Raw genomic sequence first — 26,736 nt, forward strand, 5'->3', positions numbered from 1 at the left:
GTGTGCGGTATCACAAAGTAAAGCTTTTTTTTATTTACTTTAAGGGCAGAACGCTATGGAAAGTGCGGTAGTTATTTACCCTGCGAGCTGCAAATTCATGAAGTGCAGGCGGCCCATCACACGGTCACAATCAGCGTGTTCCAGGAAGATTTGCAACTTAACATGCGCAGGGTCAGCGAAGAGGGCCGTGTCTCTGCAGGCCTTTCTCGTTCATGCCAGCCTCAAAGATCACAGCATGAAACTTGAACATGGGTGCACTGCAGATGCGCCCTGAAGGAGCTCACGCTCGGCCGAACCAATCTTCCCCACACCTCACAGAGGAGCAGCTGCGCCCTAGATCGCCACAGCAGCCACACCGACCCGTTGAGTTACCTCGGTGGGATGGTAATATCTGAAGCGCTGGGCAGAGACACAGCTGCGCAGTAGTGTCTTTAACACGCGGGGCTATCTTCGTGAATTGGAGCGTGCATTCCCCTATGCTTCTTTGATTTCGTTTGTTTCTTTTATGTGAATGCTTTTATATCAAGTTTTCATCTCGCTCAAAGCGCTGCTCAATACCTCCCCTAACCCACATCCCCTAACACACATCCCCCCACCCGCGTGCCCCCGGCTGTCTGTGTCCGTGAGAACAAACAAAATCGAGCTGTTATACGGAAGTCAGAACTACTGGTGCGTCAGTGTGTCTCCGCTCCTCTCACTTTCTTACCGCAAGTTGGTTGTGCAAAGGCTGTTGCCTGGGGAAGGCCGTGTCTTCCTTGTCTTGAAGGACAGCAAACCAAACACAAGCTGATTTGGAGTGCATTCTTTTTTCTGCAAGCTCGTGCTGCTGGTTAGTGCTGGTTTTTTAATCTGAAAACAGGTGTAATTCTCGCCTGAGGCCAGTTTCCCGCTCAAGCGATTGTATTTTTAAAGATGCGGAGTTGTTCCCTTGAACTTAAACTCTGCCCGGCGCTGATTGGCGCGGAGTCTTCAAAGGAAAGCCAGTTTTTCCGGCTCCTGGTGACCAGAGGAGGGGGCGCTGGGGGAGGGGTGGCGGGAGAGGCAATAATACCGCCTGCCTCCTTTGCCCGGACACATTTCGCGAGGTCTAACAGGAGAGGCATCAGCGGCGTCAGTCAGGAGCTAGAATCAGGCGAGGAGCTACAGGTAAGCCGATATTAATTGCTGGGATATTCTGCTATAATATTGGCGTGCACGTCCCTGCCAGGTGCAGTGCCTGCAAAGGGGGTGCTCGGCTGCGCACCTGCCTTCAGACTAGGTTAACTATACATATATATATATTGTTTTTTTTATTTAAAAGAAAGCGTATTTGAAGAACCAGCCGCGTGATTTCAAAAATGTACGCCTGGTGTTTCACAGTTTGCAGGAGCAGGCGCTCAGTTTACTGAGCTAACTTACCAGCTACTGAAGCCCACGCTCCAGTTCTTCGGGTGGGCTCGAGAAAGGGCGCCATCGTTTGAAGTGGGCGCTATCTTGTCCCACAAGCAACAGAAACATGTATTTTATTCTAATTGACCTCCGTAAACCTCCAGCGGTGCCCCTCTCCCGCCGCGGTCCTTTACGTCGCATTAATGCCAGGCAAAAAACTACGAAAAACGGAAATGTGGATTTCAAATTCGCTAACATCGAGCCTAGACCCGGGACAAGAGCTTCGTGGTCGCAGGCCCGTCCAAGGGTCTGCTGTTGTCATACAGGTAGGGTCCGTCTGTCACGGCGATTGTATGATGTCACGGTCATGTAATGGCTTTCTTTTGCCTGCCTATCGTATCCCCTGATTGGCAGCTAAAGTGATGCCCACAAGATCCTCTAATGTGCTTATTAGTGGGTGACAGAGGCTACTGGGACCCGTGTGAGTTGCACGGTATTACATTTAGTAATACCGCCCAACACGTTTAGCTTTGCCGCATGCGGTATTAGCATTACTGCATACGGTCACTTGGCGGGCCATGTGGACGTTTCATCTATTACCCACTTTGGGTTTTTACATGACCCCATGTGGAAATGCCATATTACCGCATGTGCGGATTACCGCGTCCGGTAATCTCATATGCGGTAATATAGCCTTGCCTACAGCAATGCTTTTGTATCGGGGATATTTCACCCACACGAATCCATGGGTACATGTAGAGTTGCAGTAACGAAACGTGACGTTTGTTGGAGTGGTATTACGTGCAATATTACCACTACCGCCACGCTTTAATCACCCCGTATGCGATTAGAGGGCCGCTGAGCTGAGTGATTGCCCGCTTGGAAATGTGTCACAGGGAGTGCTGGAACTCGAACCCGGGGTTCAAGACACTCACTTCACGGGGCAGCGAGGTGGGGTCACCGCGCAGAGCGGCGACACTCCCATCAGAGTGTCAGGAGCCGCCGCGGTGCGTCTCTGCACCGAGTGACAGCTCGGCGAGTTCATGTCTCTCTGGAAGAGAGGGGCTGGAATGTTAAGGGGTGGCAGGAATAACGTTGGGCGGTGTTCAGTAACTATACTACCACATCTTCCCTGTTTGTTTGTTTGTTTGTTTATTTGGTAATGCGCTCCGAGCCCGTGGGCATCTGGGCGCAGCAGTACAAGAGGACTCGAAACTTAGTTACAGTGCCTGACACAGGCTATTACAGAAAAACAATGATTGCTTACAGTGGGTGATACAATGCATATAAAATATCAAGTTTAAGCGCATAAGAACAACATTTTAACAGGTTGTGCCGTTTCCACTAGGGTGAGGGTCGTTGCATGTCGTTGTTGTGCAGCCATTTGAGAGCGTAGGATCTGAATCTTGTGTAGGGTAAAGGGCATCTAAGGTCGGGTGGGAGTGTGTTCCATGATTGTGCAGCTCTAACTGGGAAACTAGCACCGCCCGCTGTGGTAAGTTTGAATCTGGGGACTTCCAGTAGGAAGGTGTTGGCGGATCTCGTCAGTCGGTTAGAGGGTCTCCAGTTGATTCTTTCCGCTAGGTAGTGGGGTGCTTGAATGTTGAGGGATTTAGAAGTGAGGGAAATAGTTTTAAGTAGAATTCTGTCCTTTATCTTTAGCCAATGGGCTTCTAACCGGTGTTTGGAGATATGTTCTCTGCGTGGGATGCTCAGAGCTGCTCTAAGAGCGTTATTTTGCAATCTCTGGAGTTTGTCAGTGACCGACATGTTGGCACCTGAGTATAGGGCGTTGCAATAGTCGAGTCTGGACATGACAAGGGCATTGGCCAAGGTGAGGCAGCTAGCACTGGACAGGAAGGGTCTGGCGGCATGGATGAGTTTACACGTGTAGGTGGTTGAGGAGGCGAGGGAATTCACTTGCTTTTTGAGGGTGAGGGCTGAGTCGAGGTAAAAACCCAGCGTTTTGACCTCGCGCATAACCTTAATAGTATTGTTATCAATGTTAAATGAGGTGTAGTCCGGGGTGAGTTTGGATAGTTTGTGGTCTGAACCAAGGAGCAGGATTTCAGTTTTATCGTCGTTCAGGCAGAGGCCATGTGTGGCCATCCATGCTTGAATGAGGATGTAAATTTTATTCACCAGAGCCAAGTCCACTTCATAGTTGCCCGAAAGGGGTATGAGGATCTGGGTGTCATCTGCGTAATTAGTGTAGGTGACGCCCAGTCTGTCCAACTTGTCGAACAATGGCTTGGTGAAGATATTGTACATAGTGGGTGAGACACAGGAGCCCTGTGGGACTCCACATGTGATTTGGATGGGGTCAGCACAGGTGGTGGAGGAGAACACTCTCATAGTCCGGTTGGCTAGAAAGGATTGGACCCATGCTATAGCATCTCCTGTGAAGTTGGCAGCCAGCTTGAGGTGGTTGCATAAGACTGCATGGTCCACCAGATCAAAAGCTGCTGACAAGTCCAGTAAGAGTAGCAGCGCTGTTTTCCCATTATCCTTAAATTCCTCCATTTTGGTTTTGAGATCTATCAGGGCAGTTTCCGTGCCATGGAGAGGGCGGAAGCCCGATTGGCGCGAGCCTAGTAGATGATTAGCTTCTAGGTACTCTTGAATTTGGAGATAGGCTACTCTGTCGATAATTTTTAGTAGGAAGGGTACCGTGGTAATGGGCCTATAGTTAGTCGGGATAGAAGGATCGAGGGTTTGATTTTTGAGGAGGGGGAGGACCCAGGATTCTTTTAAGTTGGCTGGCACTGTGTTAGATTTGAAGGATGAGTTAATAAGCTTTGAGATGAAAGGGGCTAAGTCTCTGGCAGCGTCCTTTATTATTTGAGCTGGGCAGCTGTCGCCCTTACAGTTAGAGGGCTTCAGTGAGAGGATGGCCTTTTCAGTGTCGATGATGGAGATGGGTTTAAAGCTAAAAGGGGGGATAGTGGTAGGTTCAGTTACTGGAGGCAGTTGTTGATCAGTAAGAGAGAGGGTGTCTTTTTTGTTCATTATTTTAAGTTGGAGGGTGGAGATTTTGTTTGATAGGGCATTCTGTATATTAGTGCACCATATCTTGTCCTTTGGGACCGTGTCAGATGGTTGGATAGGGGATTCCATTTCCCGGAGGATGGCAAATAGTTCCTTGGTATTCGATTTGGCATTGGTAATTCTGTCATTGAATACGTTTTTTTTGGTGTTGATAATTTCAGACTTGTAATGTTTTGTAGCTTGGGTTAGCTTGGCTTTGTTGTCGTTAGTGGGCGAATTACGCCAGATGGTTTGGAGTTTTCGTTTCTGCTTTCTAAGGTCCTTAAGCTGGGGGGTGAACCAGGCGTTGAGGTGGGCTTCTTGCTTAGCTTTGCGTAGTTTTGCAGGTGCAATGGTGTCTAGTGCGTGAGACATAGCTTTGTTAAAGGTGTCTACTAGTGTGTCTGGGTCGGTGTTGTCCTTTAGACCGTTGATAGTGGGCAGGAGGAGGGGGATAAGTTTTTCTGTAGTAATATCTTTTTTACTTCTGGTAGGGAGTGGTGGTATCATTTTGATAGTCTTGGGGCTGGGGAGGTCAAGTGTGGCAGTGAAATTTATTAGAAAGTGGTCAGTCCATAGTTGAGGGGTGATGGAAGTGATGACTATGTTACAGTTGAGTTCTGAGACCCAGTCAAGGGTTCTGCCTTTGGCATGTGTGGGGGAGAGAATTTTTTGGGTAAGGCCTTGGTCATTTAGGATGGCTGTTATAGAAAGGGCATTTTTATTGCCTGGCTCATTGAAGCCGATGTTGAAGTCGCCCATCAGCAGCGTTTGCGAGTGTTTTTGGGTATTGTTCGCTATGAGGGTAGTAATGTCATCTTCAAAGGTTCCCAGGGGACCTGGGGGCCTGTAGATCAGGTGAATGGCTAGCGTGCGGTTATTGGAGAGTTGCATTTTTGCTGAGAGTACTTCGCAGGAAGTGCAGGGGTGTGAGGTGGTGAGTCGGATAGGCAAGGTGGTTTTCGCGATGATTGCTAGGCCACCGCCTTTAGCATTGGGTCTGTCTACTCTGTGGATCTGGTAATTGTCAGGTATGGCTAACATCAGTGAAGGTCCTGCTGCCTCGTGAAGCCAGGTTTCTGTTACGGCAAGGAAGTCAATGCTGCTGTTGTTCAGTATGTCAGCAATTTCAATTTCATGGGCTACCATGGATCTGGCATTGATAAGGGATCCAGTAAGTGATAGGGTGTTCTTGGGAATAGGATGACTTGCAAGTGTGTCTGTATGCTTATTTTGACTCTGGCGTATCTTTTGGTAGAGGTGAGTAGGAGTTAGGGTTGGAGTTAAAGGTGTCGTAGCTAGGGTTTGCTTATCCATGTGTGTCTGTATAGATGGGAATCTAGCAGTATTGTTAGTACTGTTTCTTTTAGGTTCGTAAATGCAAGGTAGCCTTGCCCTGAGTCTCAAGTTTCTATCAATGGGGGGACGAGAGCTGAGGGTAGCAAAGGTCATGATTGTAGCTAGGAGGGTCAGGGAGGTCAAGTTACTGCACATGGTAGTTGGTGTGGTCCGCTGATGCACTTTACTTCCCTTGTTTGGCTGAGATGTCTGGCTAGTGTGGCGCAAAAGTGTAGTGCAGGTGGCTAGTTGAAGCTGGGGCTGCGCCTAGTGATAAAGGGCGTGATATTCACGAAGCACAGTATGGGCTAGAGTGCATGGTCTGTTAATGATGATAGGGCACAACACAATCAAGGTGGTCCAATTAGCGACCATAAGGCACAGTACAGTTAAAGTGGTCCGTTACCGACCACAAGGCACAACACAAGTTAAAGTGGTCCGTTAGCGACCATAAGGCACCACACAGTTAAAATGGTCCGTTAGCGACCATAAGGCGCAACACAGTTAAAGTGGTCCGTTAGCGACCATAAGGCACAACACAGTTAAAGTGGTCCGTTAGCGACCATAAGGCACGACGCACTGAGGTGAACCATGAGCACCTGGGTATAAGTAGCACCAAGAAAACTAGGGTCTAAGTGCGTGGACACAGCTATGGTAGTTATAGTGGGTACGGGTGTAGATCAGATCATGCAAACATGAATCGATACATTAGCAACGCAATGGGACGCAAATTTAAATGCATAGGTTCATGGGTACCTAGAATCAAATTTAGCAAGAGGATAGGTGCAGTACAGGGGCATCTAGATGCAAAATGGCACAATTAGGCAGCCAACAGTAGTGCAACACAATTTACTAGGCACAGTATAAAGTCTTCTAGGTACAAAATGGCAATTGGGCGGGCATTGCAGTCTGTGTCAGGAGATGAAATGCGACGTATCCAAGTGGCACATTATAGGCAAGGACAGCATAGACATGTGCAGCCGTGTGGGGTGGCAGCATTAGTAGACAAGAGCGTAAGTAATGCGTTGTGAATTAGACGCTTCTAGACAGCAGGTGGTGTTATGCATGTGGCAACACTGGCTTACCTGGAGCAGCACGGGCAGAGTTTATGGCCCCTGGCTCCTGTGGCTCCAAACAGGCACACAACAGGCCTTAGTATGGCCTTCGGATTGGCCGGCGATCCGCCTGCCGGCGGTTCCTTCTAGTGAAATCGAGGTTCAGCCTCGATTTCGTGCCGCGATGCGCCCGGCATGGGCAAGTCAGGCACTTTGTGGGGACAGGGTCAGGCAGGCCTGTGTGTAAATGTACGGGAGTATAACAGGGCAGGACGTTATGATCTTCCCTGAGGCGCCCGATTGTCACTTTAAATCCTGCCCGACTCAGCCCTTCATTTTTCCCCTGAGGTCGATAGCTTCTGAAGATGCGTGATAAGGGAGATAGTATGTCAATCCGCTCTTAGAAGGGGTCAGGATCTGCCAGGAAGTGCTAGAACGAAACTTGCCGCTGTTGTTCTTTGGTCCATGAGAAACACCTCTCACACTACAGTGAGTCGTTTGTTGACGCCTTTTAAGTCCTCCTTTGAGATGCAGGCTGCCCTCCTGCTGCCTGTCAGTTAGCACCCTCTCAACCCGTGAGAAGGGCACAGGATGGGGTGGCCTGCCCGCCCTATACCCCCTCCCCCCCATTTCTGAATTCAGACGCAAACAGACGGGAACCTCTCCCCAGTCAGCCGCATGCTGCGCGCGCCTCCTGTGTTCAAGAGATCGGGGATCATTATTTATTTACTCTGGTCAGGTTGTGGAGGCGAGTACATGGAACAACAGTCCCCGGACTATAAGGCACAACGTTGTTACATCGAAAGACTTTTTTAAATAATTGTTAACGTTGTTTTTATTGGCATTGATTTTTTTTTTTAACAATAACACCCAGGACCTCATCACTCCCAATATACCCCTCAATATGAATAAATAATTGCTATATAAATGAAGCTGCTTTCATTTAATTGTAATTCAAGTACTTTACAGAAGAAATCTGATGTGAAAGCACAGCTGTTGCTGCCCAAGTAAATGGTTTTCCTGTCATCTGCTCTTGGGGAAGTCTTTGCCTGAATGCAGTTTCAAACTGTCCATATTGGCACACTGGTGTGACCAGCGTGCCGGGGTCTGAGGGCCCACTGACCTGGCCCTGTGTTGCGGGTATTCTGTTCATACCACCTCACTTGTATTTCGCAAGGGGCAATCATAGACCAACCATATTAATTTTTTTCTGATAGAAGGTTATCTTTCCAAGATGGACAGTCTGGTACACTCCTATTGCACTCATTCAAAATACCCCTATGAGAGCGGGGAAGAGGAGAAATAGCACCAACAAGGGTTCCTGTCTGCTTTGCATTAAAACACAGAGCATTACTCGAATATAACAGTGATCACCGATCTGTATATTTGATAAACAGGTCTCTTATTAGTGCTGGCCAGCAGCTAGTGAAAATCATGGGGTGGCAGTGTAGAAAAGGCGTCTGGCCTCGGGCATGTACAAATTTCCGGCAACTTGTTTGGTTGCGCCATCTGGTATGCGCAAGGCAGTGGTTGGCTTATTAAAAAAATTAAAAGACCTTTGATGCTAAGCGGATGCATTTAGCCCATGTCCCAAAGCAGCCACTAGAATCCTCAAGCAAGAAAATTACACTTAACCTTCCCAGGCATGCGCCACATGCAATTAAGAAGTAATATACAACAAAATAAAAGTTTTGCTTTGTCAAATAAAGAGACATGCAAATAAAGAAAATAGGTTACAACTTTTTCTGTGTGGCAGGTGTATTCCCTTTGCAGAATGCCTAGGTCTGGTCAGCTAACTGATACTTGTTCTGGCCTGCTAAATAAAAACTCCCCATGTTCAATTCTTAACACTGAAATGTTAAGCGCATACTGTCTACAAACAATGGCTTGTTAAATGAGCCTTCACTTATAAATGGCCCCAGTTGAAAGGCTGTCAAAGCAAAGCATGAGGGGCACTGCACCGGGTGTGTGACGCTGAGTTTGGGACATGCATTCCTTTGCTTGCATGTTCCCAATGCACCCAACCATCCACAAGCCAGCAGAGAGCGGCACGCAGGGTGGGCCCCTTCCCGCGCCCTCCTCCTGAGCCATTTACCTGTGGGCCCGCTCTGCCCGGGCCAAGAACCGGTCCTGACTGGGACCAGCTAATGCGTTTCTGCTGAGGTCCGCCCCCACACCCCCCACTAAGGCGCCCTGCCCCTCTATTTCGCCTGCAGGTGGAGGGCAAAGCCTGGCTCACCTCCGGACGCTCAGTCTGTCACGAGCGGGGCTAATATCCATGTGTGACCGTGGGACACGTTTAATTCGTGCGTGAGGCAGTTTTCCTCCCAGGCCGACCATATCCCTGATCATACCGACGTGCGTGCATTCAAACCATGACAACGTGGACCGGAAATTGCCTGCAGCGGAGCGCAGCTGCGGGCACTTACATGGCCGCTGCCTGTCTCTGTGCACTTTTGATTGCTTTTCTTAATGGGTGTAACTGAGAGAAGGAAATCCGGTCTGTGCCCCGGTTTTTTTAGCGCCCCTTAAAGTGCTTCCTCGCCGCCAGCGCTGTAAGCGGCCTCAGAGCAGGATAAACGCTAAGACGCTGTGCCATCCACGACAGCAGACCCACGTTCAGTCCGGCGCCCTCTTCAAGGGTGCAGAAGTCTAAACACGGGCGTTCTCTGTGCTCCCACCCACCCTCTGGAACTCTCTCCCGCGTTCTATTCATTCCACCCCTTTAGTCAACTCATTTCAACACAAAATGAAGGCCTGCTTCTTCCCCTCGGGTGTGCGCTCCCCTCTATTAGACCCCAGCGCCACGAAGCCACGTGAAGTGCCTCGCAGGCTATACGAAATGGTTTAGAAATATAAATACATGGACTGTACGCACAGAGAATTCTTTTATCAATGACACTTTCTATGAATTGATGTAAGGCTTGGAGTCAGGCAGTAAAAGGAGAGGACGCTGTTGAAAGAATTCTTTAAAGCCCTCTCATTGCCTGGATGTCAGATGAGAAGTAAGTTTCACTCCTTCCACTGATCCATCTGCATGACTGCCCTTAAGGAGGTCTTAGAGAGCCCGACTCTCTCTCCCTCCTGATTTTAGAGTGTCATTAGCAGGTCTTCCTCACACCCTAGAAAAGCTCAATCCCATTGACATGGAAAACCCTTTAGGTATCCCCAAAAGTCACATCGTCACTTCCTATGTCTGATGGCATTGAGGGGGCCAATCCTCTTGACATCCAATCTGTGCCCCATTATTAAGAACAACTGGACCCCCTGGAGACCAACCCCAGCAGGCGTTCGGTCCTAACTCTCTTTGACAAGGGTTGGACTTGCCTTCATTGGGCCTTTTTCCTGATGCATGGTTCCAGCCATATTCTTTCCCAGTCCCAGCACACAGTCCACCACATCAGAGGTTGCACTCGTCTCATCCTTCCTTGACTAAATCAAGTGGTATCCCCTCACAGGGGGCCCAGAAAGGAGATCAAAGGATCCTTTAATCCACTCCTTTCTATGATGCTTCCCTTTAGGAAATAAAAGCTAGTGCAGAGAGTCTGATGTACACGTCATCTAGAGCGCCTGCCCTTCACCTCCGACATATTCGTAGAACAGCAAGAGAGCGCTGTGTGTGTCACACCTGGTATCATCCCAATACTGCATAGAACGTATGAGAGACATCATGCACTCAGACAACCGTATCAAATGTACCCATTGTCAGAAACCAAAGGGTGTCTCACCCGCTAGTCCTCAGGGACTTGTCATCCAGGTGGCCAGGAAACGGCCATCACTTTTGGATTCAGTTCCTGGGGGTGGCCCAGTGCTGGAGGATCACCTGGGTGAGGGGTCTTCCGGGAGTGGGGGAGAGGCAGGGGATGGTGAGTGACTGTAATCCCCCCCTTTTTTTCATCTAACCCGTCCCAATTTTTAGGATTCTCGAGGTTCCAACCACCCCCCTTTTTACACAAACACTGGGCCGAGGAAGAGGGTGACGGAGAGTAACAATACAAAAACTCATACATGGTACTGGACATGTCCCGCTAATGGGGTCAGGCAAAACCAGTCCCTTGACTTTAAGTGCATGCATCTGACACCCATTGGCTCCTCTCACACAGATAAAGTACAGACCAGAGACACACACTTTGAGCAAGGGGGAACACGAGTATGAGCAGAGCCCCCGGGACAAAGGCAAACCTACTGGAGTAGAGCAACGGACCAAGGGAGGAGAGCAGTGGGTCAAAAGCCCCAACCAAGAGTTCCCTACTCCAGCTTTTTGCTTCCAACAGGCCGCAAAAGACATGTGGACGAGTCCAGATCCCACCTCCAAAAGCTGCATTGTGGTGAAGAAAACCATATACATGGATAAAATAAGTGACAAGAGATGTAGTAGATGTATATATGCAGAAACGTAAGGTAGATAAGACAACGTAGAAGCTTGCTAAAGTAGGAAATACAACGCGAGTAATGCAGCCATGTTAAGAAAATGGACGGTGGCATTGTGTAGAGAATCAACAAGCTAACTGAAAAAAGCGAAGAAAGGCTGCAGAGCTGAAAGGGCATTTGCTTGGCTCAGAATCAAGGATGCCACAGCAAGAAGCAACTTCAAGGAACACAATGAGTTCAAGAGGATAAGCCATGGACGTCAGACATATTTCTCTCAGATTAAGTAAAGGAGTGAATAATTATGAATGGCAAGTATTGAACAATCAAAGATGCAGAAAGCCAAGGTTGGCTCAGAGCAAAGGTGCTATTTTGAGGGATAAGTGCAAAGCACAAAGGGAGTACATGGATAAGCTATGAATGTGGGAAATTCTTTATAGATGCAAGAAGACGAAAACATCTATGAGAGCCAAATTGCTGGTCAATTAAAGGTGAATAAAGTTCTTATGAGATAGAATGAGTAAATCTCTAGAGGCCAAGAGGAGCAACAACACTCTACATAATTAAATCAAATAGCAGTAAATAGATGGCTGAAATTGACAAATTTGTGGTCTTTTCACACGTGACTCAGAAGTCGAAAACAAAGGCTTTTCATTAGAGCTTTAAGCTAAGATAGTGGTGTGCTCACATTCCATTGAATGTTCCAGAACAGTGAGCAGGTCAACTAAAACGGAAGACTTTGGCTGATGGCCTAACGATGACAGATGATTGACTTCTTGGGGCAATGGGGAGTAGTCTGATGCACACCTGGGTTTCATTTCACTACGTGCTGCTAAGGAGCTAAAAGTTCAAGGCCAGTGGGGCTGGAGGACAAACTAACATGCCAAGTTACAGGAGCCAACCCACTGATGTTTTGTTCACTATGATCAGTACTATATGTGTTTAGAGGTAGTTCAAGGCGTGCCCTACAGACAAGGGGTAGCCAATGAAGCACTGACCCTTATATATTCTATAAGTCGATATGTTCCCTTCACCAATCACTTCCCTTGATAGGTTTTGTATTTTGCCAGGTAGAATGATGTCATAGATGACGCATATTGAGCTATAAGACCTCCATGTAAGCAAGCTACTGCGTGAGTGTGCAAGCATCAACACGTGATGCTTAGAAGTAACAGGACTGGAAAAGAGCGGAGTATGCTTTCACCCACTATTGAGTTCCCTCGTTGTCCCACCCAACCCCTGCCGTGATAGTAGCCTAGTCTCTTGAAGGCTGCTTGGGCTGGGGCGGAGTCATTCACTGCTCATACATATGCTGTCTGCTTCCATTTTAGAGAAGTGTCCATACTCCTAGGCCTTCCTAAATGGATCACAAGAAGCAGTTTGGAAGAGCGGCTTAACCTAAGGGACATGCCTGCTGTCTGAACCTGACAGATCTCTCTAATATGAGCAAGTGTTATATTTTTATCTCAAATTTGCTTCAACAAAATATTAAAAGTAACCATACTACCAACAATTACATTAACTATGTCCCATGTCAATGGGGTTGAGCTTTTCTAGGGTGTGAGGAAGACCTGCTAATGACACTCTAAAATCAGGAGGGAGAGAGAGTCGGGCTCTCTAAGACCTCCTTAAGGGCCGTCATGCAGATGGATCAGTGGAAGGAGTGAAACTTACTTCTCATCTGACATCCAGGCAACGAGAGGGCTTTAAAGAATTCTTTCAACAGCGTCCTCTCCTTTTACTGCCTGACTCCAAGCCTTACATCATGAAGCAAACATAATGTCAGAAAAGGTTAGAGGTCACATCAAGCCTCGGATCACCAAGATGCTGGACTCAAGAGTGATTGAACCCTCCTAGACTCCTTGGCCCAGTCCTGAAGTTTTCAAGAACAATGGCAGAAACACATAACTCAAGTCCTGCATGTATGAGAGGGGCGTCAGTGGCAAGACAGAGGCCACACCATTTCCCAAGCTGGTGAGCGGGTGGACTTGTTGGGAGCTACAAAGTGTTGCAGCACCTTTTTTCTTTGTACTCCTTCCACTCCGCCTTAACCCATCCCTGAACAAAGAGACAAATGTGCTAGCGGTGGCACGCATTGGTTGGAAACGTCCTCATGGGTGCCCCACGGCACACTGCGCTTTCTCAGAAGTCTGATTCCTCTTCCCAGAGGCGTAACATGCTTGCGTGACAGGCTGAGGTATAGGCAGGGGGCCAATTAAGGCAATGTTTTGGGTTGAGCAGTAACTTTGATGGTCTGGCCTTTTGTTGTTTTCACTTCCGGTGGTGACTTTGGGGCCACTGGATGGCACGCTATTGCAGCTGTATTTCTACTTCCTGATAATGGGCCTCATTACAAGTGTCTGGAAATAAGGGTGCCTGTCGCAACGTACTGGCACACATTCCGGACCTCCACGCCACAACTCTGTGGGCGGGGGCCATCTGATCTGCTGTGTGTAACGGCACCTGCCCTCAGAGTTTTCACTGAAGCACCAACACTGTTGGCAACAATGCCGCTTCCGTGTCCCAGTGCAACCGGGATCTCGGGTGGTAGAAATGGTGCTACCAGCCCGGCGGCAACCCACACAAGGGTGTTTGCCCCCCCACCCAACTTTTGTGGCACACTATTTTGTCCCAATCATTTGGCAGGTGCCCCATTCATTTTAATGTCATGCCAACCCCCCATCCCCCTCAGCCCCCCCCCCAACATTTTCAGCAAAGTTACTCCAGTGTGTTCGAGACCAGGGCTTTACCCACTTGCTAGCCATCCAGTTGGCTTGCATATTGAAATGGGGTTAGGGATTGCAGGGGTGTTATATGCAGCAAAGGCAGAGTTGACCAAGAATCGGAATGATTGGGGGAGACGGCAAGTCCCTGAATTCATTGTTGCCCCGTAAATACATTCTACACTATGTGTTCATATGTAGCGCTTCCTGTCAGACTCCTCCGGCTTCTAAGTGCTGTATTAACAGGTGTTATTATTACGCAATTATAAGAGTGCTTCATGTATCGATGTTAGAGTGGTGAAGGTATAAGTCGGCCCTTCTGCTGCTTTTGAACTTATGAGGTGCAGGCTGCCCCCATGTTAGAGGCAAGCATTGTACCAGCGCCGCTTTCCAGCCATGGCATTATATGTGGCACCATACAGCTACTGATTGGTTGGAGACACCACACCGTTATTCGACGGAGGCATCATAAAGTTATTGCATGGGGGCCAAATACGTAATGTACTGTTTCACACAGTAGTTATTGCATAGGGCACCAGATAAATATTGCATACTGGCACTATGCAGTTATTGAATGGGGTACTCGAAAGTTGCACTCGGCACCATCCATTGGTCATGTGATCATTTACTCTTGGGGATAGGAAATGGTGTCCTACGTGCATGTGTAGAAAGAGCCAGAGCACAAGTTACTTTATTTTTTATGCCTGGCCAGTATCTACGCAATTTGCATTTTTTAGCCATCGATTGCATTTGTTCACCATACAGTTATTTGTGGGGCTCGGGAAGGGCTACAGTGAAGGCACTAACTCACCATGCAGTTATTATACGGTGCACCATAAAAATGTTAAACAGCTGCAACACACCGTTATTGAATGGGGTCTATTAGCGAATGGCCTGGTGCATTATGCAGTTATTGCATGGGGAAGAGTGGTGACAGTGAAGGCACTGATTCTCTGTGCAGTTATTATATGGTGCGCCATAAAGATGTTAACCAGCAGCAACACCAGTTATTGTATGGGGGCCCATCAGCGAATGGCCTGGTGCATTATGCAGTTATTGCATGGGGAAGAGTGGCTACAGTGAAGGCACTGATTCTCTGTGCAGTTATTATATGGTGCGCCATAAAGATGTTAACCAGCAGCAACACCAGTTATTGTATCGGGGCCCCTCAGCGAATGGCCTGGTGCATTATGCAGTTAATGCATGGGGGGGGGTGGGGAGTGGATCCAGTGCAGTTAGTATTTTCGGCATCATGGAGTTTTTGAACTTGAGGCATAATGCATTTATTAGACGGCAGCATCTTAGGGTTATTTGATGGCTCTTGGATTGGCGCACCATACAGTTATTACATGGGGGCCGTTGGCTGCTGTTAATGTACGTGTGCCATTACCACAAGGCGTGGTTTGCAGCAGGCACGGCGATGGCACATTTCGTTGGGAAATGTTCGCGGATTTTCATGGGCACACTGTGTTCTCCCAGCGGACAGTGCAGAGAGAGACTGTCTGTGTGCACTCCCTGCTTCTAGGTGCCCCCAGCCATGGCAGGAGGAAGATGTAATTAGATGTAATAGGGCTTGTATTTCCTAAACAAAGGCGCTTGGCATCGCCCAGTCACAGCGGTGCAGTCATCGAGGAGCGTCTGGCGCCTTGCCAGGGAATGGGCTGGTGAGGGGTGGAGGGGTTACACGGAGGTGAGATTTATCAATCTCCAGGAATAAAGGGGGGGTCTGACAGACCTCCACCAGACCCCTGTCCCTAGAGGCCAGGGCAACCCCCTTCCTCCCTTTCTTCAGTGCCCTTTCCTTATTTCTAGACCATCGTCTGTGTAGTCTCCAGCTTTACTCTGCCAGCCATACTGACCCAGTTAAGAATGCAAACGGCTGTGCCAGCTGTGATTAAGAAGCAGGGTGGGGAAAACCCAGGACTGGGTACCCCGGCAGTAATTGGGCGGCACAGTAGCATTGCATGGTGTTTATAATGTTTGTATTTTTTATATTTTAAAAGCACATTACATTTAGGGGTTACAAAAAGCAATTAACCTAGGACTCAAAGCAGGTAGTTATACATATTTCTAAAAGAGCTACAGAGCCAGGGGGTTCCAATAAATAAAATATTAAATAGATGTTACACTATGACCACTTGCATGTGTTGTAACCCATTCTGTTTGTATAGACTGCACTCTACAAATGACTTCCAGGGATCGCATTACGTCATCCTCAGCCGCACCTGGTGCCGCGCAGACAGCTGTGCCAGCTCCAACCCGAGACATACAACCAATTAATAAAACACTCAGCTGCTCCCGAAAGCGCGCGCACAGCACCTAGAAGTGGCACCACTCCGGCCCCCCACTTCTTTTCTTAGAGTTGCCCTTCCTAATACACTGGTCGAGTCAATGCCCAGCCTTACATTGCACTGGGGCAGGGATGCCCCCTGTTTGGCTGCACCAACTGTCCCAGAATGCTATCTGGGTCAAATCCTGCGCTTTTTTTGCTATGCAAAATGATGATAAGTTTCTCTCGCAGAAAGTGGGCTCTGCTAAGCGCTTTGAAACAGTGTGTACTTGCTGTATAAGTGCCTAACAAGCGAACGATAAATAAATAAATAAGCAGGCCCCGCTTTCAGAATGCTCCATGCTGAAAAGTATAGTTCATGCATATATCCGCTGGCCCCCCATCTACTGACACACTAGCAGCTGTGATGTGAACTGGTAATTCCAACAGCAATGGGTGGGTTGCCTTTAAAATGGCTGGCGCCCATGTCCAAAATACTTGTAAGCTCATCTCATTGCCTTCTGGCAGCTCTTTGGTTACAAGTAAACATAACTTAGTCATTCAATGTATCCCTTTGGTTTCCGCTGAGACCTGCAGAGCCATTTCTGTATTGCGTCTGGCCTGGGGGGTCTCACCCGGAACATGTGGTGAGCCTGCCCACGGGGGCCTTATGTTCTCGACTGCGAAGTCATTTGTCCTAGCAGGGATTAGGGCATACCTCCTCTAGGGGTGGGCTGTGCGCTTTAAAGGAACCTCCGCAACACAATGGGAAAGTCACACCAGGGTGATAATTACTGGAGTCCTTCAAATAGGAAGTAGGCAGTGTCGCTGGGGAAGGGCCTACACACTGAAGAAACAGCCAGCCATCTTGGATTTGTCAGGCCCCCACGTTCTTCCTGAGCACCCCTCAACTTTCTACCGATAAGGCACATTTCTGGGAAGGTTGTCCAGTATAATCAGTAACATTTGTTAACCAGTGCAGTTTTTACTTTTTTGCAAAAGGTCAGGGTGCAGGAAGGTAGGTAGTGCCAAAGGGGGGGGGAGCGATGACGGTGAAGCTTGACCCACCGGCTCTCTTTCTTGTGAATCTGTGTGTAATTAATGAGGTGGAGTAGGCAGAGCGCAAGCTGCGCAGGCGGGAGTTTTTTGAGATGCGATGGGTGAGGTAAGGGAGGCAGTGTTGTAGAGACAGTGATGTGTGAAGGATAGGGTTTTGAACTCAATGTGCGCCATACGTGGTAGCCAGTGAGCTTCACGTCTCGCTGGTGGGATGTGACCTGAACGTTTCATGCCCTATACTGCCCTGAGGGTGTTATTTTCAATCAGCTGTAGTATGTTGAAGTTTTTAGACACGGTTCCTGCAAGGATGGCATTTCAGTAATCTAGTTTAGTTCCAATTATGGTCAATTACTGTGTGAGGCAGTTATTGGTGGTAAGGAATTTTCTGGATAGGTTTATGAGTTTGGTACAGTAGGCAGCGGACGGGGGAATGGCTTAACATGTTTCTGCATGTTTAGCTCTGAATCGAGATAAACTCCCAATGTTTTAACGTGAGTAGATACGGGGGGTGATGTTCCCGTCAATGTAGAAAGAGGTGAAAAAGCAGGGTCATGGTGTTAGAGCCGGTGAGAAGAGCCAATGATGAGGAGCTCCGTCTTGTCGTCATTCAGGCAGAGATGGTGTGTAGCCATCCAGGCCTGGATGATGCTGTAAATATGGTTGATGTTGGCCGAGTCAAGTTCGTGATTACCAGTGATTTTGAGGAATGTCGGTTTTGTTGGGAAAGTTTGCATACAGGATGTTTAGGCTGTCCAGATGGCCAAAGAGAGGTTTGGTGTACATATTGTACAGAGCTGGAGAGAAGCAGGATCCATTGGAGACGGGGATAGAGTTGGCTACGTTGGGCCCAGCAAAGAACCTGGAGGATCGTCCAACCAGGAAGGGCTTGATTCAGTTGGCCGCTTCGCTGGAGAGGTTGAAAGTGAAAGTGAGGTGGTGGCATAAGATGTTGTGGTCAACGAGATCAAAGGCCGCTGAGAGGTCAAGTAAGAGGAGGATGGTGAGATGTCCAGCATCCTGAATGGTATCGAGCTGCATCTTTAGGTCAAGTAGGGCTCATTCTGTGCTGTGTCTGGGCCTGAACCCCGATTGGCGAGTGCCTAGTAGATTGTGGGTTTCAAGGTGGGTTTGAAGTTGGGGATAGGCGGTACAGTCATGAATTCTCAGGTGATAGGGTACTGTTGTGATGGGGTGGTAGTTGGTGAGGAGAGTAGGGGCGAGAGAATGTTTTTTTTTAAGAGCGGTGTAACCCATGCTTCTTTGATGGAGTTGGGTACTATTTGGAAAATGAAGGCTGCGTTGATGAATTTGGCAAAGGTGGGGGTGAAGGCGTTGGCGCACCTCTTCATGAGGTGGGCTGGGCAGATGTCACCTGTGCAGTTGGATGCTTTGAAGCGTTGGATAGTGGTGAGCCCATCCATCAGGGATATGGGGGTGAAGTGAAAAAGGGGGTCGTGGGAGCAGGGGAGGTGGTGAGAACAGGGAAATCTGATTTTCTGGAGGTGAGCTGGGATTTCTTGAGAATAGATTTGTCTCTAAGGTTGTTGGGTTTGTTGCTTAGGGCTGGTTGTATAAGGGAGCACCAGGCTTTGTCTTTTGGGAAACTAGCGATGGGAGGGGCAGGAGTTTCCAGCTCCTACAGGATGTTAAAGAGCTTCCTGGTGTTAGAGCTAGCTACATTCATTCTGGTGTTGTAGATGCTGTCTTTTGTAGTAAGTTTTGTAGTTCTAAACGATTTGGCAATGGTGCTAAAGGCCACCTTCTTGGTGAAGATAGGATTTCTTTCTCCAGCGATGTTCTTTGGCACGTTTTAGTTTGCAATGTGATGTTAATTCCCATGTGAACCTGTTGTAGTGGTTACTTTTTTTTGCATACCGTGTGTTTGAGGAGTGCGTACTGGTCTAGTCCGCTAAGGAGCGCAGAGTTGTAGGCAATGAGAATGCCTTCAGGGACGGTGCTGTCAGGTCCCGACTCAAGGGTGGCACAGATGGTGGGCTCCAATAATTCCTTGGTCAATTTGTGAGTGTGTCTAGCAGTGACAGGCGGGCGGACACCCGTTTTAGGGGTTGGGTAGATGCCAGGGACATGGTAAAGCGGATCAGGGAGGGGCGTCCAGTGTACAGGGTCCATGAAGGTTATCTAGACAGGTGTGTTGATAAATAGGCTCTTCCACCCCCTTCGAGCTACCTCTACTCGACATGTGTTACCTGTTCTAAGTTATTTGTGGGTTATGGGTGTGACTGAGGGCAGGAACGGAGTGGGAGAGCTTTTAAAGGAAGTGTATTGAGGATGTTTGATGTTGCTAAGTGCGGGTGAATCCTTATATATGATGGCAAAGCAACCACCGTGTTTGTATGGGCGGTGTCTGTGAGGGATGAGATACTGTGGGGGAGCATGTCAGGGATGACAGGTGTGTGGTGGAGTTTGTGCCTGTTAGAAAGAGTATATCTGGTGAGGATGTGCTAATTAACGAGAGAGAGAGAGCGGGAGAGAGAGAGAGAGAGATGCAGGCGCGCAAGTGCAAAAGTAGCAGTTGTGATTAGTTATTTCAGGGGAGTTGTATGTTGGATTTGGACTTGAAATGGTTTGTGTGCGATGTGTGATGTTTGTTGCACCAAGTGGTAAGCAAGGGCTAACAGAGGTCAAGGAATTAACCAGAGAATGATAATAGCGCAAAACGTTAGCTCTGTCTGCTCTGGACGCACTGGCGAATGGCGCCCCAAGGAATGCGATTATATTCCCAGTATAAAGTAGAGGTAGTCCCACGGGAAACAGATATAACCAGGGAATAATATTGTGGACCTCCTTTCTGTCTCCCCGAAGCCACTGTGGGATCACAGCAAGCAGGTAAGGAGCTGGAGAGTGTGGACGGAACTAGCAACAAGTATGTAGGCTGCCCCAAAAAAGATGTCACACTCTCCTGCTGGCTGCCTTCCAAGACGTCGTTCGTATAGCACAGCGAGTAGAGGAGGGCTTGCCTTGACATCTGAGTAGAGCCTGCTGATGTAGGTTCGAATCCCGGCAGTGCCAAACTCAGCCTTTCATCCTTCCGAAGTTGATGAGCACCGCACACCGTGGGTTATAATATGCAGCGCTCAGATACCTGAAGGTTCGTAGCACTATATAAACACTGAATTATTAAGAGTCCTAGCATGTTTCTACACATGCATGGAAGGCTGCTCAAGAAAGGTGTTCTCTTTTACATACACGGAATGCAGGGCCCTTTTGCCTTTCAGGAATTCCAAGACACGTCCATGCAAGCAACAAGTATGTGGCCTTCACACAAAAGAATGACGTATGTGAAAGCCGCAGGTATGTGGATTGCCACAATAAGACTGCACGCTTAGTGGCCAGAGAATAAAAAGCTGATTATGAGTTTGGGGGTAAAGGTAAAGTATGAGGCAGCGGCAGCTCGGTCTGTTGAGGAAAACAAGAGTTTGAGAAATAGAAGTATGGCATACAAAAATGTGACATAGTCAAACAGGCACAGAGTGTGAAAGACGATACAAAGCGAGAGAGAGAGAGAGAGTGGACACACAGAGAAGGTAGAGGCATACATGGGCAAAGGAATGGAGGCAAGAGAGACAGAAAGGGGACAGGGATCATAACGATAAGAGGAGAGACAGAAAGGGGACAGGGATCATGATGGAAAGAGAAGGAGAGACAGAAAGGGACAATGATCATGAAGGAAAGAGAAGGAGAGACAGAGGGGGGACAGGGATCATGGCAGAAACAGAAGGAGAGACAGAAAGGGGACAGTGATCATAACAGAAAGAGAATGAGAGACAGAAAGGGGACAGGGATCACAACGGAAAGAGAAGGAGGGACAGAAAGGGGACAGGGATTATAACGGAAAGAGGAGAGACGGAAAGGGGACAGTGATCATAACGGAAAGAGAAGGAGAGACAGAAAGGGTTCAGGGATCATGATGGAAAGAGAAGGAGAGACAGAGGGGGGACAGGGATCATGGCAGAAACAGAAGGAGAGACAGAAAGGGGACAGTGATCATAACAGAAAGAGAGTGAGAGACAGAAAGAGGACAGTGATCATAATAGAAAGAGAAGAGAGCGACAGAAGGGGGACAGTGATCATAACGGAAAGAGAAGAGAGCGACAGAAAGGGGACAGTGATCATAACGGAAAGAGAAGGCGAGGCAGAAAGGGGACAGTGAACATGTTGGAAAGAGAAAGACAGAGAGCGGCAGGGATCCTGACGAAAAGGATGGAGAGACAGTAAGGGGACAGGGATCATGATGGAAAGAGAAGGACAGACAGAGCCAGAGCAGGAGAGAAAGGATAAGAAGGCAGAATAGTTGTGAACATGTTCCATTCCATTCTGTACGCGCTTCTCAGGTCCTGTTTTTTTCTTTGCATTCTTGGACTTGTAGTCAGAGTTTTATCATGGGAGAAGGAGAACTACGGATCCCATAATGCAAAGGAAAACAAACAGTACTGGATAAGCACCTACAGATTGGAATGGATCATGTTGGCAACTATCAGGCAGAGAAAAATTGACACAATGGGAAGGTGACAAAAAGCTGAGATAGAGGGAGACAGGAGAAGGAAACTGATAGAGAGAGAGAAGGATTGGTGGCCAAGAGAAAGAATTGCATGGCAAGGGGTGGAGAAGAAAGGGAATTGCATACAGAGGCGGAACAAGCAAAGAGGGACAAAGACAGGAGGGTCTTAAACTTACCATGAAAGGCAAGGAAACTAGAAAGTTCTGGTATATGAAGGCAAAAGGGGAGACGGCCGACGTACAGGCGTTCTGTGGCATGGCTAGCAAGTAGAGCTGATGCAAATACATCTGTCATATCACACTAAGTGTCAAGAACTGCTGTATGTATTGTATGTTCCCAGTGCTGCCAGTCATGTTTACTCACAGCATTGAGGGCAAGGATCGAATGGGCATGCAAGGTCTACCACACCAGGTAACTTCCGGTGTAAGTATAATGCACACTGAAGGCTAATGGGCAAAGCAACCAGCACTTCTTAGCAGAGCTGCAAGAAATGTGGCTGCTGTAATTCGAATTGTCATTATTTATAGAGTGCTTATGCACAGGTGGAGTGCTTCAAAGCGCTTCAAGGCGGGAGGGGATCAACTAAATAAGGGAATACAGTAATCATTCTTAGGCCTTGAAGTTTGCAAATTAATCTAAACAGAAAGAACTAGCATACTAGGCCTGATGGCATTTCTCCTAGTGCAAGTGCATGAAGTGGTGCTGTTGGGGGGGACAAGACAGACGCAAATTAATAGTCCTAGTACAATTAGGTCATGCATGCGCATACGGACGGAGCTGCAAGGAGAGAGGAGGGGTGGGGGGGCACAAACGCATCCAGTCCAATAAGGCCCTGGGTTAAGTGCAGAGAGGTTGCCTCACTCGTGCAGTAATGCTGAAAGTGCAGTGTCTCTGAGGCAAGTGCAAAGACTGGCGGGGGGCTGGGAGGGGGTAAGCCTGGGACCCGTAAGGCTCTGAGGTGAACACCACTCACTCTCACCACTTAAGCACTGGGACGAAGAAGATGTCGACAAGGAGTGAAGGTCAGGCATGTCGTCTTAATCAGAGTCAGGCAGAATTGAATGTTGGAATACACCTGCAGCCCATTAAAGAACCACAGGTGTATATAAGGCAGAAGAGAGAAGCTGGGAGGAGTAGAGACCTGGGGAACTTGGGCCAAGATCAACATTGCACCCCGGAAATCCGGAGGCAGCCGTGGTAGGACCCGAGGATGAGACGGGACGCCGACTGACAATTCCAGACGAAGGGAAGCCTCCCGTATGCAGAGGGAAGCTTCCCTTGTGAAGTGGGAGCAAAAGGAGCTGCAGCATGGCAAGAATAGACAGGACACTACGTCCGCCTCAGAGAGGCATTGAATGATAATGATGAGTTATTTATATAGCGCCTTAATCCAAAGCGCTTTACAGAGCACATATTTACATACAATATCACCCAACTGAAAGTGGTACTCATTTATCAACCTCGGAAGGATGAAAGGCTGAGTTGGTCTTGCTGGGATTCAAACCTGCAACCTGCAGATCACACTCAGATCGCAGCAGTGAGCGCTCAACCCGCTGAGCTATTTTGAAGCTGGCTACGTTGGTTGAGCTCCTGCTCCCATGCAAGACGAACTTGCACAATCTGTAGCAGCTGGCAGAAGACGCCTTGAACCAGTGAGTGGTGGGGAAGTTACCCAGAGATCGGGGCACTCCGGTTTGGCTGCGAACACGGAGCACAGCGCTGGGGGAACAAATACTTTACTTAGCAATGGAAACATAAAAGATTATGAATGAACGAAAGGCAAGAGGTGCGAAAAGCAGCAAATCTACTAATCTTAAATAATTAATTAATGATACCAGCAAACTTCTTAAGAGCAGTGACATTTCAGTGAGTCAAGAGCATTGACATTTCAGAGACTCCAGAGCAGTGAGTCCAGAGGAGTGACATTTCAGAGAGTCCACAGCAGTCACATTTCAGAGAGTCCAGAGGAGTGACATTTCAGAGAGTCCAGAGCAGTGAGATTTGAGAGAGTCCAGAGGAGTGAGATTTGAGAAAGTTCAAAGTAGTGTGATTTCAGAGTCCAGAGCCGTCACATATCAGAGAGCCCAGGCTGTGAGATTTTGGAGAGTCCAGAGCAGTGACATTTCAGAGTCCAGAGTAGTCAGATTTCAGAGGGTCCAGTGCAGTTAGATTTCAGAGAGTCCAGAAGAGTGAGATTTGAGAGAGTTCAGAAGAGTGACATTTCAGAGTCCAGAGCAGTGACATGTTAGAGAATCCAGATCAGTCACATTTTAGAATGTCCACAGCAGTGACTTTTCAGAGAGTCCAGAGTAGTGAGATTTCAGAGAGTCCAGAGCAGTCACATTTCAGAGAATCCAGAGCAGTCACATTTCAGACAGTCCAGAGCAGTGACATTTCAGATAGTCCAGAGCAGTGACATTTCAGAGAGTCCAGAGAAGTGAGATTTGAGAGAGCCCAGAGCATTCACATTTCAGAGAATCCAGAGCAGTCACATTTCAGACAGTCCAGAGCAGTGACATTTCAGATAGTCCAGAGCAGTGACATTTCAGAGAGTCCAGAGAAGTGAGATTTGAGAGAGCCCAGAGCATTGACATTTCAGAGAATCCAGAGCAGTCACATTTCAGACAGTCCAGAGCAGTCACATTTCAGATAGTCCAGAGCAGTGACATTTCAGAGAGTCCAGAGAAGTGAGATTTGAGAGAGTCTAGAGCAGTCACATTTCAGTGAGTCCAGAGGAGTGAGATTTCAGAGCGTCATCCCTACCACCCTTGGACACTTTGACAGGACGACAAGATAGGAGCCAGACAGAGAGGAGGGGGCGAGAGGACCATGGACTGCTCTTCACCCCCATCCCTGCCTCGTGCACCATGAGACCGGGCAATCCCTTTGTACTTGGCCGGTCACGGGAGGGCCTTCTTTGGCACAGACCTAGGCATGGAGAATGTTCTCTCAGAGGACCCGATGAACCCGCATGTTGTGACTCTGTAACTGATTGGCCGGCGTTCTGTGACGTGTGCATGTGCATGAAGGTGTACACTCCAAGGAACGCAAAGCCTTCTTGAGTAACTCTATAATCAGACTGTGCTGATCTACTCCTCGTCATAAGGCGCAGCTGGGTAGGCGCGTGCTTCCGGCATTGCGCGCGCCATTTTCTCTGGCACGTGCAATCGGCTAGAAGTGTTCTCTGGCACTGGAATTGCCAGTGGCATATCGCATAACACGTCCTTCTCTCACACGATCATCATTTCTAATTCTTGCTCTTCAAGGGTGCTTCGTTCTGGATTGCTCATGCTTCTAAGCACTTTAATGGCAGGTGCTAGTGTTAAGCACTTTAATGGCTCCCAATGGCCGATAGCTGTTTACCCCTGGACACATTCCTATGGAATGTGGGGGGCGGGGGTATTATTGGTGCTGTGCATGCTTTTTTCGGCTTCCCGTTATTTCTACTGGTAGTGTGGGCTATTTTACAGAATAATACTCAGTGAAGTAAACCGGTTGTTTACACTGAGCAGCCGTAACTATAGGCCCAGCATGTTGGATGGTGAAGTACTGACTTAATTCATAAGCATTAGCACCGCCACCCTCTGTAAAACCTAGGACCTTCGAGGCACTATAGTTTAAGGAGCACGCCTTAACGTGCACCATTAGCAGTGGATTTGAAATGAAATGCTCAGGGAAAGTAGCATGCGCCCCTCCCCTACCCCTTCCACCCCACCGCACCCCACCATACCACGCAAGATCAGCTTTGTATTCTGTCGTTGCTACTGGTATATAGACTGCTGGCTCCCTGCCAGGCTCTATCCCTGGAACAGCACTAGACAAGAGTTGGTAAAGAGAAGACGGGGTTTCTGAGACTGGCAGGAAGTGCTGTAAGGTTTGGGCCCTTTCTTCCTTCCTCTTATCTCCAGGGCACACATACAGCACGCAGCTCTGCCCCTGTAGACAGCACGCTCTTGTAGCACAGCACCCGCATGCGCATACGGGCTCGGTCACTGGCTAACGTGTGCTTCTTGCTCTCCCTCCACGCTCTAGTGAGAATATGCGGATCGCTGCGTTCAACGCCAGGAGGTTTGGGATCAAGAAATGCACCAACGAAGAAGTCTTTAAAATCATTACACGGGTAAGTGACAGCATACTCCAAAGATGGCAGCTTCTGTGAAGGCAAGCCCGCGTGGAAGAAGTAGGGTGACAGCCTGCCTGGTGCCCAGGGTCACGTGTTGGGACCACCTCTGATAGGTGAATGGGGCAGAGATAGGAACACTGAGGGCTTATCTCTGATAGTTCTATAGGCCTGGGACAGAGTCAGTCATGTGATATATTCACCTCTGGAAGGCCGATAGGGTTGGGGCAGGCTACGTCACGTGTTAGGACCACCTCTGATAGGTGAATGGGGCAGAGTTAGAATAATTTGGGCTGTATCTCTGATAGTTATAGGCCTGGGGTAGAGTCAGTCATTTGATATATTCACTTCTGGAAGGCCGGTAGGGCTGGGGCAGACTACGTCACGTGTTAGGACCACCTCTGATAGGTGAATGGGGCAGAGTTAGAAACATTCGGGGCTTATCTCTGATAGTTATATAGGCCTGGGGTAGAGTCAGTCATTTGATATATTCACTTCTGGAAGGCCGGTAGAGCTGGGGAAGACTAAGTCACGTGTTAGGACCACCTCTGATAGGTGAATGGGGCAGAGTTAGAAACATTCGGGGCTTATCTCTGATAGTTATATAGGCCTGGGGTAGAGTCAGTCATTTGATATATTCACTTCTGGAAGGCCGGTAGAGCTGGGGAAGACTAAGTCACGTGTTAGGACCACCTCTGATAGGTGAATGGGGCAGAGTTAGAAACATTCGGGGCTTATCTCTGATAGTTCTATAGGCCTGGGGTAGAGTCAGTCATGTGATATATTCACCTCTGGAAGGCCGGTAGGGCTGGGGAAGACTAAGTCACGTGTTAGGACCACCTCTGATAGGTGAATGGGGCAGAGTTAGAAACATTCGGGGCTTATCTCTG

At 48.4% G+C, this 26,736-nt stretch overlaps 1 protein-coding gene across 2 annotated transcripts in view; it reads left to right on the top strand.

Annotated features, from left to right (window-relative positions):
- Positions 1-1,034: 1,034 nt before the first annotated feature.
- LOC138566182 (deoxyribonuclease gamma-like) overlaps positions 1,035-26,736 on the top strand; it is an 83,430-nt gene continuing 57,728 nt past the window's right edge. For both annotated transcript variants that reach the window (XM_069643217.1, XM_069643218.1), the window contains exons 1-2: positions 1,035-1,146; positions 25,759-25,846. In XM_069643217.1, the coding sequence (XP_069499318.1) occupies positions 25,766-25,846 (81 nt within the window). In that variant the 5' untranslated portion in view covers positions 1,035-1,146; positions 25,759-25,765. The remainder of the gene's footprint in view (positions 1,147-25,758; positions 25,847-26,736) is intronic.

Source organism: Ambystoma mexicanum, chromosome 2p (genome assembly GCF_040938575.1).
Source record: "Ambystoma mexicanum isolate Mex_15411 chromosome 2p, UKY_AmexF1_1, whole genome shotgun sequence".
Lineage (NCBI taxonomy): Eukaryota > Metazoa > Chordata > Amphibia > Caudata > Ambystomatidae > Ambystoma > Ambystoma mexicanum.